This window comes from Mercenaria mercenaria, chromosome 3, assembly GCF_021730395.1.
Source record: "Mercenaria mercenaria strain notata chromosome 3, MADL_Memer_1, whole genome shotgun sequence".
In the NCBI taxonomy this organism is placed as follows: domain Eukaryota; kingdom Metazoa; phylum Mollusca; class Bivalvia; order Venerida; family Veneridae; genus Mercenaria; species Mercenaria mercenaria.
Genome location: NC_069363.1, coordinates 78,223,613 through 78,244,565, shown reverse-complemented (window position 1 = coordinate 78,244,565; position 20,953 = coordinate 78,223,613). Strand labels below are relative to the sequence as shown.

The 20,953-nt window shown below is 35.8% G+C and overlaps 1 protein-coding gene across 1 annotated transcript; it reads right to left on the bottom strand.

The window, feature by feature from the left end:
• Positions 1–11,398: 11,398 nt before the first annotated feature.
• On the bottom strand, positions 11,399–18,960 carry LOC123547757 (elongation of very long chain fatty acids protein 4-like). Its single transcript, XM_053539970.1, has 7 exons — positions 18,827–18,960; positions 18,318–18,505; positions 15,081–15,161; positions 14,194–14,250; positions 13,770–13,878; positions 12,142–12,269; positions 11,399–11,797 (listed from the first exon to the last, which is right to left on the bottom strand). Exons 1-7 carry the CDS (start codon positions 18,879–18,881, stop codon positions 11,627–11,629), a joined length of 789 nt encoding a protein of 262 aa, XP_053395945.1. The 5' UTR covers positions 18,882–18,960; the 3' UTR covers positions 11,399–11,626.
• Positions 18,961–20,953: the final 1,993 nt, after the last annotated feature.

Below are 20,953 nucleotides of genomic sequence, written 5' to 3'. Positions count from 1 at the left end.
GATTAACGTCCGTGCATGCTGCTTAGATGCTGTCTTTCCCCGTGAAAAACGTTAATATGAATTGTACAGGTTTATTGCATATTTATATTTTTATATTTGAGCCGCGCCATGAGAAAACCAACATGGTGCATTTGCGAACAGCATGGATCCAGACCAGCCTGCGCATCCGTTCAGGATCCATGATGTTCGTTAACAGTTTCTCTAATTGCAATAGGCTTTGAAAGCAAACAGCATGGATCCTGACCAGACTGCGCAGATGCACAAGCTGGTCTGGATCCATGCTGGTCGCAAACGCACTATGTTGGTTTTCTCATGGTGTGGCTCAATTTTCTTAAATCAAAACATGCACAGTTATGCTACGTTGTTTTTCTGCAACTTTATAACATTTTTACCAATCAGATTTTGGTTTATCTCTTCCGATTTCCCTACGCATTTTCAGCAAGACAAATCTTATATGCCAATAGCGTCATTTGACCATAAAATATAAAAACCCTACGCAAAATGATAAATACATGTGGGCGGAATAAAATAGTTCTCATTGTTAACTGCCTTCGAAATGGAAGGCATAGCTCAAGTTACTTTTCTGCACAATGGAAGATAGCATATATATTTAAATTCATTTAAACACCTTACTGAATCACATAGGTCTATGCCTGACATTTTGTTAGCATCTTACTATCTGTATCATGATAAAATTCAGCTCATATAGGTCTACTACCATTTCTTGGGAGCTCATTTTGAACTATTAAAAGGTAATTTTTTCTACCGTCGCTTTGTGAAACAATGAACATAATCTCTGTAGAGCTTTTGAGCGACCCTATTAAAGAACAGTTAAAACTAATTTTACCTTACCCCCAGCAATTTGCTGGTACTCATCCAACGTAACCGCATTAGGCGTTTTAACCAATATAGCATATTTTGCACGTGCAGTGTATGTGCACCAATATGCACGTGTTAATGAACACTTTTGACATTACTGACGAAAGCCCTACTATAAAAATACATATCATCGTGAAACTGACACAAAAGCAACGCGCCCGGGCTGTCGGAATTTTACAACAAAATTCAAAATCGGTCACTTCAATGAATTGTACTTGGGTTAAATTTCGCCAAAAGAGCGCGGATGGTAGATAACCAACGACTGAAGATTCCTGTAAACGGAAATAAGGTTAAAAATGGAAATTACCATCAAAGTAACAGCTACAAACAAATTATATCAAAATTCTTTTGAAACTGCAAAAATAATTACACACGTGTCGTAAATGTGTCCCGGCTAGCAACATTTCGACAGCTCGATCGCGTTGCTCTTGTGTCAATTTCACCATGATATGTGTTTTTCTAGTAGGACTTTCGTCAGTAATGCCAAAAGTGTAAACGAACACGTGCATGTTGGTGCACATGCCCTGCACGTGCAAAATATGCAATATTGGTCAAAACGCCTAATGCGGTTACTTTGGCCGTGAGTCGCCAAAAATAAATTAATAATTAGCTGCAGTACCTATTCAAATGTCAGTATGTGAAATTTCGTGTGAATACATGCATTATTAACAAAATAGTAATACAAATTAATATAAACTGACCTTTCAGGAATTTTGTTGAGTGTATACATCAGAGAAAACCACAGCCCTTGAGACTAAGTGATTTTATATACATGTATATACAAAACTTAAATTTTAGACATCAGCTTAACAAAATGCATTCCGTAATACATGTGTAATTTCACAGTGTGGAATTGTACATGGCATTTCTTGAAAAATTTAGACAAAGCTGCATTCAGCATTTTCATTGACTATTAGTAGCGCCGCCCTGGAAAGTACTTACAAATAATTCGTCGTAGAAATAATGGCCAGCACACTGACGGTCTTCTACTTCCGCTTCCGGTGATAATTCGCCCATGCGCAGTGATGACAGGTCTAATGAAAAGGACATACTAAGGAACGCTTTATCAGGGTTTTCAACGTTACAAGTCGCTGCTTTTTGTCTATAACTGCACAAGTAGCAATAAACATTAGCAAATTGCAGATTGTATCCGTAGAAAACTGGCAGTGCACCTAGAAAATAAACATTAGATATATATATCTTATAAATAGTTTCAATAAATAAAGTGACCGAAATGTGAAAAAGACGCGCCTTCAGAATTACATCTTTTTTTCAGAATTCGATAAGTATTTTTTTTACAACTGAAACCAATCAAAACGTTAAAATGATATGATTAATATTTAATAGACATTGCAGCTTGCTGAATAATACTGAAGTATACATCTGGAGACTCGCATCTTTAAATAAACTTTAAAAATGCTGATATTTTCCTGAAAAAAAGGAGAAAAAAGTAATGGCTCAAACTGTGTGAACATGTGTAAAAACCGGCATTTTGTTCTCTCATCTTACTTTTACCTGAAATCTGTATCTATATCATTAGACGGACTATAAAATAATAAACTTGAGTCTCTTTGCTGTATTTGTAATTGTAGATGCTGAAAATTTACGCGAGTACAGTTGCAGCAGCGAAAAATAAAATCTAATGATAGACACAGCTGTAAACATGGCTTTGAAAGGTCGCCATATCTATATTTGTTTACCTACAAAAAGTTCAACTGTATGAGAGCTCCTATATCTTTCTAAATAGAGGTTAAAAGTAGACCTGCCTTACTAATGCGCTGCACGAACATTTTCAGGAAAGCTGAATGAGGGGGAGGGGTAAAACCATGTAGTAGTAGAGAATTATTTCTAAAAAACAAAACTGCCCGAACCAGAGTACCTGTAAAGCAATGTTAACTATGTACTTACTGCTGTCCTTCAAACATAATTCATTTAGTTCCTTGTCAATATCATCAGACGGCAGGTTCTGTGACGTCACTTCCGGACAACTTGAAATCAGTAATTCTTCATGAGCACACGCCACGTGTTTCCAGCTCGTTATACTTGGTCTGTCAAACGAAATTGTACATGATGTCATCAGTTTTTCATTCATGTAGGACGCATTTAGCGAACGATGATGATCAGATCTGGACAAAAATACGTCTCTGGCACATTTTTCATCTACACCAACTGTCCACATAATTGGGTCTTCTTCACCGTGGCAAAGAGCGCAGTGCCTGTTTTTGTAAACAATTTTGCCATTTTTAGAAGAGACGAATACGCCATCTTCAATACTTTCTGGAGTGCTCGTTTCACATTTATCCCTGGTACTACGATTGGTAAAACCTTTGGGACAGTGTGCTCGCACAAAGTATGGATTGAGCTGTGTGTTTCGTCTGTCAGTGGATCTCTTCAGTCCGGCGAGTAAGCATACTTGCTTGGTTACATTTCCTACTCGGCTTGAACTATTGTCGTCACAGCACGTTCCTTTTTCCTGACAAAAATCCTCGCATTCACAGGGACGGCAACACGAATTTGCCGGAAGGGTGTTATTTGCTCCGCTACAGGACTGTTCGCCTCTGCACAATTCTTTCACTAAATAATCAACGTCATTTGAAATGACACAATTGACGATTCCAATACACAAATGAAATGTGACAAACAAAATCCTCTTCTTTGAATCCTTCATCCTTTTCACGTTCACAGAAATTTACCTATAGTAGGCGCCTTTATTTTGAAAAACTGTATACGATGTTGTGTAGAGGTTCTTATGTGTGCTAATCAGTCACTCAGTCATATTTTGAAAAAGATGCGTACGTTATGTAATGTATGTTTTACTTCCACTTCAGCTTAAAAAAACATTTTGAATGTTGTGCTAACACCATGCCATACAAAGAGAATCTGTTTTCATTCGGATGTTGTAATGAATGCAAATACAAGGAAATTCAATCCCTTTATACAGGAAATCCTGATATTAATTACTAATTCTACGGCATGATAGGTCACATGACATGTACCTTAATGATGTCATTCACACGGACGGTCGAGAACTTTTTGACACCTGCAGCCTCAAAATGGTGTCAAAACTTCTTGGTAGTTTTCCAATATAATGGCTGCTACGATTGGCATGACACTGAAATGTCCACCGTCATGTAATTTGCCTTGTCCGTGAATACTCTATGAAGAATATTTTTGTCTGTGTCTTTTAACCTGAGACACGGACGTGCACCTGTGCAGAAGCACCCGACGGACCGGAAATCATCTCGTGAAATATCCTACCTCTGATGAAGACCAAACCAACGTTGATAAGTGACAAGTGATTCGAATCACTCGCTATGAAGGCCCTTGATAGTGTATTAGACAAGGGGGCTTCATTAGATATTTATAGTCAGGTTAAACAGGCTACCTTAAATCTTGAAATCTACCTAGCTACCTTAAACTCTAATCAGCCTGTCCAATATTCAAATTTCAGATACCACACGAAGGGCACGCATCTAACTTAAGGTGGCGGTGGAAGCCGTGGTAATAAGCTACATAATTATACCGTGTTTACAGGTTCGATTTAATCATTAGGCGTTCTCTATAATTATCTGATATCTTTATTAACAAATCACGGAATAACGAAATAAAGGTGAAAATACCATATGATATGGTGCCTTTTATGCCGCTTAAGGTGATAAATTATCTCGTATAATTAATAATGCCACATACAGGGTGTTAAAAAAATTATTCTCAATTTTCTAACACAACCCGGTTTGTTTCCCGGCTGAATTCGAAACTGACGCTATTATACAACAAACCGATGCACATCGCAATTATAACAGATATGAGCCGCGCCATGAGAAAATCAACATAGTGGCATTGCGGCCAGCATGGATCCAGACCAGCCTGCGCATCCGCGCAGTCTGGTCAGGATCCATGCTGTCCGCTAACAGTTTCTCTAATTGCAATAGGTTTTGAAAGCGAACAGCATGGAACCTGACCAGACTGCGCGGATGCGCAGGCTGGTCTGGATCCATGCTGGTCGCAAACCCACTATGTTGGTTTTCCCATGGCGCGGCTCATTATAATTATGATACGTTCCGAATAACGCGTGGAAGGTTTGGTTCATATAACGGTTTTAACCATAATTAGACGTCTTGTTTGTAGGAATAACGCATGATTTTACGTGTTTTAACATCTGCAGAATTCTAAGAGATGGGTTTGTGCCCTAGCCCAGAAATACCAGAGACCTAACGTATTCAATAGGGTTATTATAACAGTAACTTGATCTGAGATGCAGTATTCGGCTCGAGTGGATTTTGCCAGTTCGGATCTCACGAGGCGCGCAAGCGCCGAGTGTGATCCGACCTTGCAAAATCCACGAGAGCCGAATACAAAGTCCCAGATCTAGCTACTGTTATAATGACCCTTTTATTATATACCTTTACTATTTTGATTCTTGTTTTGTTCTTGAACGAAATCTTCAATGTTTATCGATATCAAATGGAACTTAGTGAAGTTTTTATGTGCGCTGTTTATAGAAATGTGTCGGGTCAATGCATATTAATGAAAATAGTCCGGCAGCATACAATACGGAAGGTACAATACGGAATTTAAAAGGTACAATACGGAATTTTTGTCTGTCTGTCCATATTTAATTGTGAAATACAAGCCGATTTTTACAGAATTTATATAGTTATATAATAAAAAGCGATTCTACAGAACGAGCATACGTTAAAGCTTTTCTAACCCGAGACGAATAAAGCGCTAAAAATAATCTTTTGTCTATTGATCAACATTATTAAATATTCATAAAGTATGCGGAAATGTCAGTTCTGTTAACATAACGTGAGCGCGAGAATTTTCTCTCTGTTAACATACGTGTTTTATCCTGTTAAACAACACCCCTTGAAAAACGATAGAAACAACAGTTTTATGCTGGAATGTTTCAGTCCGTAAGCTTATCTATAGTAACCTTCAAAATCCATATGGGCGACTAGTCCAGAAGACCTTTCGTAATTTTGCTTAGGGGATAGTACAAAATCTCCTAAATTACGGGCAAATATCTCCAAAATAAATACATAGATATACATTTTATCTTACCATATGATAAACATAACAATGTTTACAATTCTAAAAAGTTTCATTTAAATTTGTAGTACAATTGCTATTCGCGAAAATATATTCAAAATTGTGATTTCATTATAATGAATAAAATCAATAAGTAATAGAATGCAACATGAGTGAGGTCAACATTGATCAAATAAGTATAGCAAAACAAAAGCACTTTACTCGTCATCAATCATTTTCTAATTTACCGAGTACATCCTGAGATTTCGGTAATGAAACTTATGGTGGCTGATTTCTGCCATTTTGTGTCTTCGTGTTGGCGGGGCGAAAACACGACAGCACGAAAACTCGACAAAAAGCTAATTTGTCGAGTTTTTGTGTTTTCGTGTTGTCGTGTCGGCGGGGCGAAAGCACGTAAACACGACAAATTTTACTCGAAAACTCGATGTTTAAAGGGCGCCGACACGACAGATTTATCTGTCGAATTTTCGTGTTGGCGGGTATAAATATGTTGTGTCGGCGCCCTTTATTTGTCGTGTTTTCACCCCGCCGACACGAAAACACGAAAACTTGACAAATTCTTTTCAGACATCTCATATAAAAAGTAGAGTTATATTGAAGCCAGTGGCAAAGGGTTTTAGAAGCATTTTTCTTTACATTTGAACGAACCGCCAATTCAAAATTTATTTATATTCACTAAAGCTGCATTAGGAGATTTGAGATTATAAAACAGAACAATATTATGTCAGTTATCGTTTTAAGAATACGAAGTGTATGTTTTACTGACCCGGTTCCAGAAATATTTCATTGGGGTGCGGGGTGGGCAACAGTTAAAGAATGAAGGCGGCATCGGCGAGCCGAGTGGGGTTAGGTACGGCAGGGGGTAACCCCTAATGTTAGATGGTGCGTCAGGGCGTGTCTGCATTTAAATGTTTGAAATATATAATATATATTATATAAAATGGTGGCATCTGCTGCAAATTTTGAGGTACGGGGGTTAACCTCCTCCTGACAATGGAGTCACAGGGTCTTTCCCTTGTCATCTTTGAAATACAGGTATGACATGGTGGTCCCTGCTGCATTTTTTTTCTCCAAAATTTGAGATACGTTAGGGGGTCATTCCCTCCCATTCAGAGGGTATCCTCGCGGACATTTTTGAAATATAGGAATGAAATGATGGCCTCTGTTGCATTTTTGGGTCTAAATTATGAAAAAAAATATTATTCCTTTGCCAAAATAGTTTATATTTATACCCGCCAACACGAAAACTCGACAGATAAATCTGTCATGTCGGCGCCCTTTAAACATCGAGTTTTCGCGTAAAATTTGTCGTGTTTTCGTCCCGCTTTCTTTAAAATTGACGTTTGGTCATATTACAATCTAAGTTCTAGTTTCTAAACTGTGCCAAAAGCCAAATAAATAAATAAAGAAAGAAAGAAAGAAAGAAAGAAAGAAATATATAAATGCCAGAGTCGGCAATTGAACCCGGGCCACGACGGCAATAAAACATTTCTTCATTCATGACCAGTGCACCGCGGAGGAAAACGTACTACTTAACACTCACTAAATATAGAGCTTTTTATTAAAGGCATTTTACCTACGGTATTTCGTTACAAACGCTTTTCAGTTTTGAACTGAAATATTAGTAGAATGAGATTTGCTTGATTTCTGTGACGCAAGGAGGAAAGCGTCATTAAAAGGAGATGCCATTTCTGCTTAAATTTGATGTTATCATCACCTTAGATGTTTCCGACATTATTTATAATTACCAATAATGTTCAAAACAAAATTCACTTAGGCTATCGACTACTAAAATCAACATGTCAAGGAAAACGGTACTAAAGATAGCATCTGTTCAGATGAAAAAGGACAGAGGCAAGATGATAGCCTTCACTTGGATGTCTGCTTTACCAAGGTACATTATATTTGTATATACCTATAACCCCATTTGGTATTTTGCCAATATCTTATATATTATTGAAAGTACTTTCTTGATATTATGAATATAATGTCAATATGATTAAATATCATGATAGAATACCAAAAATATCAAGTCTCACAAAAATATAATTAAAATCATTTTACTACCACACCCCATGTTTAAAAGTCACAAAAAAAAAACAACAAAAAAACAAAAACGTTGTACTTTTAGCAAACGAGTTCATCCCAATTGGAGAGAGGTGTAGATTTTGATATTTGCTGTTATGAAATGGTTAAATATCACATAAATAAACAGTAGAAGTTCGTCAGATTGACATTAACAGTATAAGCAGTATAGTAGTAGCAGTTAGCATAAGCAGTAAAAAATCGTAAAATTGACAATAGCAGTTGCAGAAGTAGCATCAGTAGCAGTAATAGATACTGTAGTGAACAGTAGAAGTATCAGCAGTGAGCAGTAGCAGCAGAAGAAGCAGTAAAACAGTAGCAGTGAACAGTAGCAACAACAGCAGTGAACAATAAAAGTAGATGCAAAGGGAGGAAGCATAAGCACTAGTGAGAAGTAACAGTAGTATTGGACTGTGCAGCAGCAGTAACAGTGAACAGTAGCGGCAGTTAGCAGTAGCTGTATGGGCAGCAGTGTCAATAGCAGCAGTAGCGATGAACAGTAGTCGTACCAACAATAGCAGTGAGGAGTGGTAGCAATTGCACCAGTCAGCAGTACCAGAAGTGAGAACAGCAGTAGCAGTGACCAATAGTAGCAGTAGCAGTAAGCAGTAGCAGTAGCAGTAGCAGTAGAGTAGCATATAATAGAAGCAGTGGAAAGCTGTAAGTGTGGCAGCAGAAACAGTAGCCTCAGTGAACAGTAACAGTTGAACTAAACAGTATAAAAGCAAAATGTGCCATATTGCTGTCAAAGTCGAAGCTAGCAAAAGATTTTTAGTAAAAGTGACTCGAAGTCTTATCAACATTTAGGAGCCAAAACCAGACACATGAATTTCTATTCACATCAAATATAATGTAAAACAAATTATATTTTGAATATAATACATTATAATTGCAAAGGGTGTCATACTGGTGTCAAATAGTTTATTATCATATCTAGATTATGAGGCTAGCAAATTATGTGTGAGCCGAGGTCTTATCAACATTTGTGAGACTAAATCAGAAACATGATTTTCTTACTTCTCAAAAATAATGTAACATAGAATAAATATTGAATTCAGTACATCATCTATTCTGAATTTCAAAAAGTGACAAACCGCTGTCAAAGGTATATCGTACCAATATCATGAAGCTAGGAAATGAATGCGAGTCAGAGTGACTCGATGTCCTATCAGCATTTGGTGGCCTAAACCAGATATAATTTTTTTACAACATCAAAAGTAATGTAACATACATTAAACAATTAACATAGTACAGTATAAACACAAAATATGAAAAACACTTATCATCTGGTTTGGGCTCCCAGATGTTGATAGGACCTTGACTCACTAATATTTAATAGCTTCATTTGCTAGTTTCATGATATGGGTGTGCTAATAAAGCCAGTGTTATGCCTTTGACAGCATTACGTCACCATTTGCAATGGTACTGTACTATTTTAAATATTTAATGTATGTTATCGTAAGAAAATTATGTATCTGTTAGGGCTCCCGATTGTTGATAGGACCTTGAGTCACTCTGACTCACACACATTTAATAGCTTCATGATCTGGGTATGATTATAAAACCAGTGTTCAGCCTTCGCCTGTAGCACGCCATATTTAGCATTTATACTGTTCTATATTCAATATTTAAAGTATGTTACATTATTTCCGATGAGGTTAGAAAATTATGTATCTGGTTTGGGCTCCAAATGTTAATAAGACCTCTGGTCACTTTGATTCACGCACATTCACTAGCTCCATAATATGGGCACGATTACAAAGCCCGTGTTATGCCGTAGACAGCAGTATGTCACATTTAGCATTTATACTGTACAATATTCAATTTTTTATGTATGATACAATATTTTGATGACGTAAAACACTTATGTATATGGTTTTGGCTCCCAATTGTTGAAACGACCTCGGGTCACTGTGATTATAACCCATTTGCTAGCTTCATGACTTATGTGTGATTATAAAGCCAGTTTAACGACTTTGTCACCAGCATGTCACATCTTGCATTTAAAATTAACTATTTTCAGTATCTAATGTATGTCACATTTTTGTGATGAAAAAAAATTGTGTCTCTTGTTTGGGTTCCCAAATATTGATAGGACCTCGAGTCACTCTGATTCACAATCATTTGCTATGGTCTGGATATGATTATAAATCCAGTGTAATGCCCTTGAAATTATTATATCACATTATGATTGTATTTATACTGTATCACTATGTTCAATATTTAACGTATTTTACATTATATTTGTTGAGGTAAGACATTTGATTTATGTATCTGGTTTGTTTTTTCAAATGTTGATAGAACCTCGTGTTACTCTGACTCACACACTTTTGCTAGCTTCATGATCTTCGAAGATTAGAAGACCAGTCGGACTCAAAACTCCTGCGTCTGATCGGTTGCTTTAGTTTATACTAATCTAATTTAGCTCGATTATGACGAAAGCTTCAAGCTGATCTCGAAGCCGCTTCTTGGAAAACCGGGCTTGGTGTCATATGAAATGGTGAGGCCGTGACCCCAGTTGGGATGAGCGATCAAAACCTTATCCGCTAAATACACCACTCATCGGAATGATAAGCATATTTTAAGCTCAGTCAAGTAGATATTGCGTTCTGACACGTGTCCCAAGCTTTAGGATCTGGTTTTCAGACATTTCCCATTACACTTTAACACTTATCATGCTAAATTTCTATAATGAACTTGTCCATTTCCAATTTGGACAGTACCATTATCTTTTAAAAGGGGAGCTTGCCAAAACGATACTGAATAGCGAACAGTGCAGATAATGATCAGACTGCACGTATGTGCAGGCTGATCATGATCTACACTGGTCGCAAAGGCAAAACTAATCGTGTCGAGCATAGTATGGCTCTATAGTCAAGTTAATGAAGCCAAAGATTGTTTACCGTATATTACAAGCTTTACATTGAATTACCGAAATATCAGAGTGAAATATAAAAAGTGTTTTCACGGTGAAAAATATCAAATATATTTTTCACTGGTAAGAAACTGTAAAGTTGGTTAATATAGTCAAAACATGAAATAAGAAGAAAACTTGTTTGTTTCACATGTAAGATTAAAATATTTTTCACTCATAGCTATTCAACTCATGAAAAATAAAGTTCCATTAGGTGTTCTCTCATGAAAGATATTTTGATCTTACAGTGAAACAAACAAATACCCTAAACTGCAATTACTGTTTCTCTTATCTGACTTGGTTGATTGTGTTGCATTATAGTGCAATAACGCTATAAATAAACTTCTGACAAGTACAACATGCATAATTATGATTGTTGAAAGAGAAAGTTTATTCTTGAAAGAACTAGAACAAAGTGTTTTTAATTTTGAGAGAATTAGAACAGAAGTTTAGTTACAAACAGAATATAAACATCTTTTAGATATTTATTGAGCTCGACATAAAATGAATATCACAGCTGTAATGGCTCACTTCCTGAAGTCATTGATGGGTTTCAGACCACCAAATGAGTATTTCGGATTTTCAAAAATCGACTCCCGGAGGTACAGTCCTAGGGTGCTCCATCTTCATCCTTTGTCAACATCTTTCATATGCATACAAATACAAAAATATGTGTAAATACTAATTCTAATATCGTTATTGTCTCTTCCCTTGCTTCCCGTTATAAGTTTTGGAGAAAAAGTTGCCAAATAGTATAATAAGTGATATGGCATATAAGAAAACTGCATAGTTAAAGCCTTGAGGAAATTCACAGTCTCCCTGTAACATATTCACACCAGTGTGTATCACTACACCGAAGAACTGGGTCTGAAAAAGAAAGAAAACATACAGAAACAAATTATACAAAAAACAGATAGTTAAATGAATAATCAGAGCTGTTTCTTTCTTGAAAAACTTCTAATGTCTAAATCGAAATGCAGTTGTTGTAGAACATATGGTTGAACTTTTCATTTAAATCAAGCAAAGATTGTGAAAGTTTATTCTAACATAAATGAACTGAAAGGGCACGAGCGGTACTGTAGGAATTCTATATCCGGAACTTAGTAATATTTTTCAACAACACAAAAAAATCACGATAGAGTCTTGAAAAATATAAAACTGTTCACTCAGCTTAATAAACTATACTTTTTCTTGAAAAGAAAAGTACTTACCAACTGAAGTATAGTCAGATATTTCTTCCACCAGAGGTATTTTTGAACTTGAGGCCCAAGGGCAGACAACCCGTAATAAGAGTACATTATCACGTGGACAAACGTGTTTAACATCGCTAGGAACCAGGCTGAAATAGATAGACAGATGTAAAACTTAAGTATTTTCATCGCATTATGACCCAGACATTAGCAGCGGAACAAACGGTCATTGAACCAGTCAACATATGGTCATGGAAACCTGTCATATACGACAGATGAAATTTCTCCCGCTGTATTCATCTAAAAACATAAAATCTTGATTTATAACATGTTTTTCATATAAGAGTGAAATACATGAGGTATTTCACAGCGAAAATGATCACTGGTAAGAAACTATAAATTGGGTAAATTTAGTCAAAACATGAAATAAAATGTAAATGTGTTTATATCTTTCACTCACGAACACTATATCTTATAATTTCGTGAAAACATTGCATGTATAGTGTTCACTCATGAAGATCTGAAACAAAAAAATATCCCCCATAAATAGAGAGATTAGGGGTGAAAACTGTAAGTACATTTGTTTCTTCAGTTCTGAAGCATTGTCAAAGTAGCTTAACCATAGTCGGACTCAGACTGGTGGGAGTGATTTAGTCCGGCAATCACCAACTATTATACCGTAATACCTACCAGACATACATTTTCTTAACTCTTATCATGCTGGAAATGATTGATTCTGCTTTTGTGACCAGTGGAGATCATGATCAGACTGCACATCCGTGCAATCGTATCATGATCTGCACTCACTGTTCGTCATTCAGTCAGTATAATTTTGGTAAGCTTCCCTTTTTACGGTTAATGGTAGTGTCCAAACTGAAAGACGGACAAGTTCATTATCGAAAATTAGCAGGGTAAGGGTCAGCTAGTATAAATAAATTTTATCGTCATATGGATGAGTCTTGGACATAATATAAAACAATGCTGAAACAGGCCAATATTCAAAATCAGAACATAAACTGAGCCGCCATTTTGCGCGAATTTGAATACACCTCGAAACAATTGACAAGCGCAAACCCTCAATACATTCAGCACTGTAACCCTATATATTTTCACAAATTAAAGGCTAGAAATAAAAGATATTGACAAAGATTTTGCAGTTTGAAATTTAAAATTGGCGTTGTCAACCGTCCGTCCGAAACTATATCTATGGTATGGTGTAAAACATGGGAGAAATGTTTAGAGCTGTAAGGAAATGCCACTCTGCAAGTTTCGGTCAGATTACAAGAGTAAGACAAGGTTTATGGCCCTTTGTACATGTATTGATATACTACATATATAGTGCTAAATAGGTATTACTAGGTTTCATAGAGACCTTTTTTTTTGGTTTCATTTAACTTAGCTTGGGTAACGTTCACTGTTACTTGAAATAGAAAAATTTGTTTCAATCCATTATTTAGAGTGAGTGGCTTTCAAAAAGACTGAAACTCAATTGTACTTAAGCAATTTTTGTAGATTGCATGTTTTTGTACTTTTTGAATATTTATGAAAATTTAAAGGTACCGAAAATGAATGTGATATCAGTAGCAAATCTCATTTTTAAAATAAAATTTCATAGGTACTTACAAAATAGAAATGTAAAGTATACTCACACTGTCCGCCTGCGATATATTTTACTCCTAACCACCAATTCAGTAACATTGTGCTATGATGATAAGCATGTAGAAATGATATAGGCTTCTTCCGTAGGATAAGAAATACCTTCAATAAAAAACAAAAAGTACAATATGCGCTATGTATTTGAAGGCACTGCACGACGCGGATAAAGTTTTCAGCAGTTGAAATCTTTTCTAAATGAAATAACTGGCAAAACGTTATTAGACAGATAAAAAAATATTGTTTTCGCTCTTACAAAACCTTAACTTTTCTTTAATAATATTTAATAATGTTTCCTGTTTAATAAGTACAAACCTAAGGAAAGATTTCCTGAAAATACAGCAAACATTAGTAATTTCTCAAAGCTAATGTAGATGATAACATTTTTAAAATGGAAATAAAGTTGCTCGCTACACTTACTGTGTCCAGAAGTTCTATGATTTTAGAAAAGAAGTACCACCAACACACATTAGCCATCTGAAAAAAGAAGAAACATACGTAGGTCATAAAAATCACCAATTTTGAAGCAGTTGGAAAAAAGGCGGGATGGATTTCTTACTAGTAAAGTGTTTGTTTATACAGCGTCACCCCAACTAAGAGGGCCAGCCAATTTGGCTTATGTGACACCTACATACATTGAACAGCATTACTTCCCGATTCCTATTTTTTGATTCCAGGCATCAGGCGTGTAGGCAATCGGTAAGCATTATTCAACTAGCTGGCGGTTCACCAAGCTGTATCTCTTCAGTAACAAGACCCGCCTCTGACAGGACTCGAACCTTCGACCTCCCGATTGCGGGGCAGGTGCCTTATCCATTATAAATAGCCGTCCAATTCTCTTGAGATATCAAAAGAAAAGTGAAACAGTGATTTCTTACAGTGTACAGTACAACAGCAAAGTCTGTGATATGTAGATAATGTATGGAAGGCCAAATGTTGCTGAATTGTTAACGTGTTATATATGTTCGACATCTCAGTTTTTTATGTCAATATTCAGACAGATATTAATATCCTTTGTGTATCTTTTGCACACGAATATTTCGTATTCTGATTTAAGAAATAATATAGCGCAGAACTGTGTTTTGACATAACATATGGAAACAACACGATTGCGAAATAGTTTCACGAGGGCGTAAACTACACCAAAAACGAAACTGTTCTATTCGCATCGTCACGTGTAAACTTATGATAATCAACTGTTTAAAATTCTTGCACATAAACTGACACTAGGAAAAAGATTAAAAAACGCATATGAAACAAATTTATTTCTGGCATAGTTTTCACGAACTGAACTTTAGTATACTCACTCGTAACGCCAATGGATTGGTTGAGTAATCTACCGGCTGGCATATATAACTGTAACCAGCCAGAACTGATGATACTAAAAACTGAAATAGACAAAATAAGCTTTGTTTATATTTATTTCGATTGTTGATAAACGTTAACTACGGTCGCAGACTGCTACCTGTACCTCTGACTTCAATACTGACGCCTAAGTTACTGCTCCCACTTGGATTTAGGCTTTTGATACTAAGACGAGTCCGGCGTTCTATCCTAGCATCACCTCCATTTTACCAATTAGTTTTTTATGGCTTGCAGATACACGAAATGCAGATACCTTTTTACAAGTTGACAAATTTTCCGTTCATATACATTATTTTAATTAGACGTAAAAGGGCGCAGCTAGAATTCCTTTCTTTTTCTTAACTGAAAATGTGATCGATGCAAAATTACAAAGACTGAAGGTAACAAAACCGAACATGTATTAGTTTGGGATAAGTACAAGTAAGGAAACTTTTACATACGCCCCCACCCCCTCAGTTTCTATGACAATAGCTTTCATATTAATAATGAAACATTCTTATCTTTTTTCATACATTAGTATAGTATTTATTAAACAACATACCAAAATTTCATCAACATAGATTGATGCTATGGTATCATTCTACTGACTCATTCCAATTCTGGGATAACGCATGCTTTTTCCTGTTATAACGTCTGCAGAATCTTGAGGGATTGGTTGGTGCCTGGGCCCATAGGGCGAGGGTATTAACGTATCCCGAGGTATTTCGAAGATGTTATAACACGAAATGAACACGCGCTAACGCTATTCTAGCGTAAAACGCGAAAAAAAAACACAACTAATAAATGAATACATCCTCCCTCAACGTCATTAAATTTCCATGAAATGCGCGGGGATATCTTAGTTGTTTTTTTCACGTTGACGTCATTTCCATCTGAATTATCTGTTTTAGGGCCATAATACGTTTACGCTTTATTGCCAGGGAACGCGCATATATAAAAAGGTGGTATAACAGCACGTAAGCGCGCGAACCTCTCTGTTAACACACCTTTTCTCAACGCTTGTTAAAACACCCCCGAAAAGTGACAAGAACAGCAATTTTATGCTAGAATGCTAGTAATTGCCCTTGTTAATGCGATGTCATTACTCATTGCAATATATGGTTTAGTCACATAGACTACTGAATGTCCAGTCGAAGAATTCGCAGACTGGTAAAATTCTTGTGAAATTCATAGTAATAGCTAGAAATTTGCGTACTGCAGAAACCTAGAGCAAAGGTAAAAAAATATTCGTATAATATTCAAATTGCTTTGTTTCTAAGTTTTACAAAATGCTCTGTGAAAATAAATGAAGAACAAGAGCCATGTTAGACATGGCTAATCCCCACGCCGGGCATATTATAATTGAAGGCGAAAGTTCCTGGCAAGTTAGTGTCTGAAAGTATTAACTTTGGGGAAAGCTTTGAAGAACCGTTTAGTTGTGGTCCGCATCAGGGGTTTTAAAGATGTGGAAGAAAGAATAAGTCAGTGGTAAGGTGGTTTACTGCTAAATTTTATTAATTTTCATGAACAGTATAGCTATGATGTTTTTCTATATGGCTACTGTAAAAAGAAGGAATGGAAAGACAGAATGTCACAATAAACGCCCGTCACAGCAAATTTCTTTACTCTAGCAGCTGTATTTGCAAATGGCTTTTTAATTTTGTTGTTGTTTAGTAATCATTGTAAGTCTTTTGTTTTTCTAAGTCCATAAAAAAACTCCTTACCAGGTAGAGATACCTTAAAATACACCTAAAATTGGAAAGTAACATCTATCATCTATCTTGTCCACAGAAAAGTGGTCTTGTTTTTTCGCTACGGTCAGTTATAAAAATGTTACAATATAAGTTATTTATAGTAACAACTAAGGGAAGTTAATCTTAAAAAAAAATTGTAAGTCCACACAAAAATCTTTACCAGGTAGAGATTGGTCAAGATACACCTCAAAATTGGATGTAGCATGCATGTTGTACTACAAAAAAGTGGTCTCGATTTTTCCCTACGACTAGTAATGAAAAAGTTACAATAAAAGCTATTTAAAGTAACAACAAAGGGAAATAATTCTGAAGAAGGCAACTGCGCATGACACTTCATCTCATGATGGTGTATAATTGTGCCAAGTTACATCAAAATCCCTCCATGCATGAAGAAGAAATGCTTCGGACAAAGTCATTCTTGTATCTGACCTTTGGCCTCTAAGTGTGACCTTGACCTTAGACCTAGGGACCTGGATCTTGCGCATGACACTCCGTCTCGTGGTGGTGAATATTTGTACCAAGTTATACCAAAATCCCTCTATGCATGAAGAAGAAATGCTCCGGACAAGGTTTTCATTCTTGCATCCTTTGACCTCTAAGTGTGACCTTGACCTTAGACCTAGGGACCTTGTTATTGCGCATGACACTCCGCCTCGTAGTGGTGAACATTTGTGCCAAAATCCCTCCATGCATGAAAAAGATATGCTCCAGACAATTTTTTTTTAAGAAAATATGTTAAATGGGAATAACTCAAAAAATAGGCAAGGTAGAGTTATTGTTCTTGCACACTGCACTTCCTCCCAATGTGTTCTATCAGTGTATGAAGTTTGAAGAAAATCCCTTCAGTACTTTTGGAGTTATGCTCCGGACAAAATATTTTAAGAAAATAAGATAAAGGGGAATAACTAAAAAAAATAGGCAAGGTAGAATTATTGTTCTTGCACACTGCACTTCCTCCCAATGTGTTCTATCAGTGTATGAAGTTTGAAGAAAATCCCTCCAGTACTTTTGGAGTTATGCTCCGGACAAAATTTTTTAAGAAAAGAAGATAAAGGGGAATAACTAAAAAAAATAGGCAAGGTACAGTTATTGTTCTTGCACACTGCACTTCCTCCCAAAGTGTTCTATCAGTGTATGAAGTTTGAAGAAAATCCCTCCAGTACTTTTGGAGTTATGCTCCGGACAAAGATCGTTGCGGACACACGGACGGACGGACGGACGGACGGACGCACGCACGGACGGAGAGCATTTCTAATATCCCCTTCGCCTTTGGCGGGGGTATAATAATCAGGGTACTTTATTGCCTCATGGACGCTAGTTACGTTAAGAGGTATCTTCTAAAATGTTGTACAAGAAATCTTCTATAACAGTATTCCATAACACCGGTTTGATTTATAAATGAAGATGATACGTGTAACAACAAAAAAAAAACAACACGTCACTTACCTCATAAAACATATAGGCAGATAGTGCAACCAGGCCTAGGTTATAGACCACTATACATTTTTTAAGATCCATTGCCTTCTGTGCTTCCATTAGTTTTGGACCTTGTTTTATAGTGATAAGGTACATTAGAAATATTGTCAACACTGGACCGGGCGTTGCCATCAAGGGCCATTCTTGAACACGTGTATCTGTAAAATAGACATTTCTTTTTGTAAACCATGCTTTAGCGCTATCATATGTTTCAGTCAGTCTAAAATATAGCTATATTGAAAAAAAATCTAATAAAAGATGTTTTATTAAAATTAAATGAATTGAATATAAGAAGTCTCAAATTCCGGTAAAACCAGTGCGATAAAATGCGCAACTATACCTAGCACTGATTCACCCGTCTGGTCTGAAACCACTTTTAGCATTACATATAGAAAATATTTTATCTGGTAATATTGCATAATAAACAGTATTATATATTGTAAAAAAACGTTAAATGTAGTATATATAGAATAACATACCTCCTTTTGATAACATCCATTCATAAAACCTTGAAACTGGTCCTGCAGATATCATTATTGCTTCTCTCGGGGGGTAACTATAGTAAATAAAGTACAGATACAAAATAATTCAGTGCATACGTACTTAAATTGTGTAGATTAGTGTACGCCTATTACATATCAATCTCTTTTCAGATCATAACCTTAAACAATTTTACTGGAGCATGTCAAACTGACAATATCGGAATTGTTATTACATGTTGTAACCTCTACTGAAGACTATAATTATATTAGTTAAGTCGGTTATTATGCTACGGTATGAAGTTATAAAGAAACCAATTCTTTCTTTCCAAAAACTATATACATGTAATTACATTTTATACGCTATGATATTTATTCATGATTCAAGAGATCCTCAAATTTCATGTGGATTGGAAGGCATTATTTGTATTTTAATCCACGCGTCAACTGAAAGAAGATTATGGTGCAAGGCCGAATCTTCTTTCCGTATTCCGTCTTTAAAGACCTGCTCCGTGGCTATTCAAATTCTATTATGTGTATGCCGCCCATGATTACAATAGGTAACAGTAAATGGCCACGCACCACACTTAAGCATGCAGACCCACAGGTATTTTATATAGAATTCTATATAAAATAGACTCTATTTCGACAGGCTTCACTGTTCATAGTCAGGATTTTAATGCTTATTCAGTGAAAATTTAAGGTTAAGAGGTAGGACTGGAGCAGGTCTTTAAAGGTGGTCAATCAACTTCATTATTTAAAAAACATTTTATGGTATTCCTATTTTCATACATTCTGTCAGGGATTTATGAAACGGACACAAAAATACTCATTACATAGAGTTACGTCCCTAGTGGAAATGTACGTTTAATTACTTTTTATGAAATTGTGTAATTACTCACGTTAACATGAAAGTATTAACAGAGGACTATTTGTTTTTCAAGTTTGAAAACAATGTGCCGTTTCCATATTTATTTATGTCCAATCTATCTTTTTGCGCAACAGCGAGATAGGCATATCTAATAAATTTTTGATGCAATTCTATGACTATTTAGTATAATGATACAGTCAATATTTTTTTGTAGTTATTGAACTCTTAAGAAAAAGATGTGTTTACTTAAAGAAAAAAGAAAGAAAAAGAAACTAGCAGATACTAAGCACTCAGTTAACACAAATATGTGTAAATGATCAGCTTCTAAAGTTTTAAACAAGCCAATTAATTGTCCAAAATCTGATACACGCACCACCTTTCAGATGCCGCATGCACATGTCACACTGACCCGCCAATATTATGTCATTAATATTTGCTTATATGGAGCACAAAGCTATAGATAAACTATAGGTAGCGGACTTCCTTTATACACAAGGGTACATTAAACTAGTACATAGGTCATGTCAGTACGTGTCAATGTATCGATCAATATAATACCGCTTAAATATTTATTATAAATATCCCTATACATGGGGATTTTTATATCAGACGGGGATTTCGTGTATATTTACCGGTGGTTGAAAATCCATAGATGACTCTCGTACTATAAATGACGTATTACGAACTACATATATATAGAAGATTTATGTTATTTTTTTTTTTCAAAAATGGAATAAAAATCCAATACATTGACAGTTCCTATTTGTTCCTGATAGTATATTTCTCGATTCAAAAAAAAAAAAAAAAAAAAAAAAAAAAAAAACAAAAAAAAAAAACACGTTATTTTATCAAAAATTCATAACTATACGCTGCAACTGATAAAACAAAACCGGAACTAAACATTGTTATATGTCACTGACGTCTTTCTTGTTTACGGACGTTGGTTCCTCGCGCTTTGTTTTATTACGCTGCTATAAGAAATAGTTCTTAAAAGAAAGCCGTTCGATTGATTTTATTTTTATAATAACTTCTTGAATGTGGTTTGCAAGAAAAAGATTCTATCATTGGCTGTAGCTGCAGATGGGAATATTCGGCTCTCGGGTAACTGTTTATGCGGTAACTCGGCAGAGCCTCGTTACCGCCTAAACAGTTATCCTCGAGGTCGGAAAATCCCATCTGCACCTGCAATCAGTGAAATAATCTTATAGCATTTGTGACGGGCAATCTAAAGGAGTGGTGATATTCATATTAAAGAA

Bases quoted from the DNA above. Each gene is read 5' to 3' on its own strand.
- LOC123547757 (XM_053539970.1), bottom strand. From the start codon at position 18,881: ATGATATCTGCAGGACCAGTTTCAAGGTTTTATGAATGGATGTTATCA. The intron at 13,879-14,193 runs GTAAGTGTAGCG...TTTTTATTGAAG, and splicing joins TCATAGAACTTCTGGACACA to GTATTTCTTATCCTACGGAA. The intron at 12,270-13,769 runs GTGAGTATACTT...TATCTATTTCAG, and splicing joins ATATATCGCAGGCGGACAGT to CCTGGTTCCTAGCGATGTTA.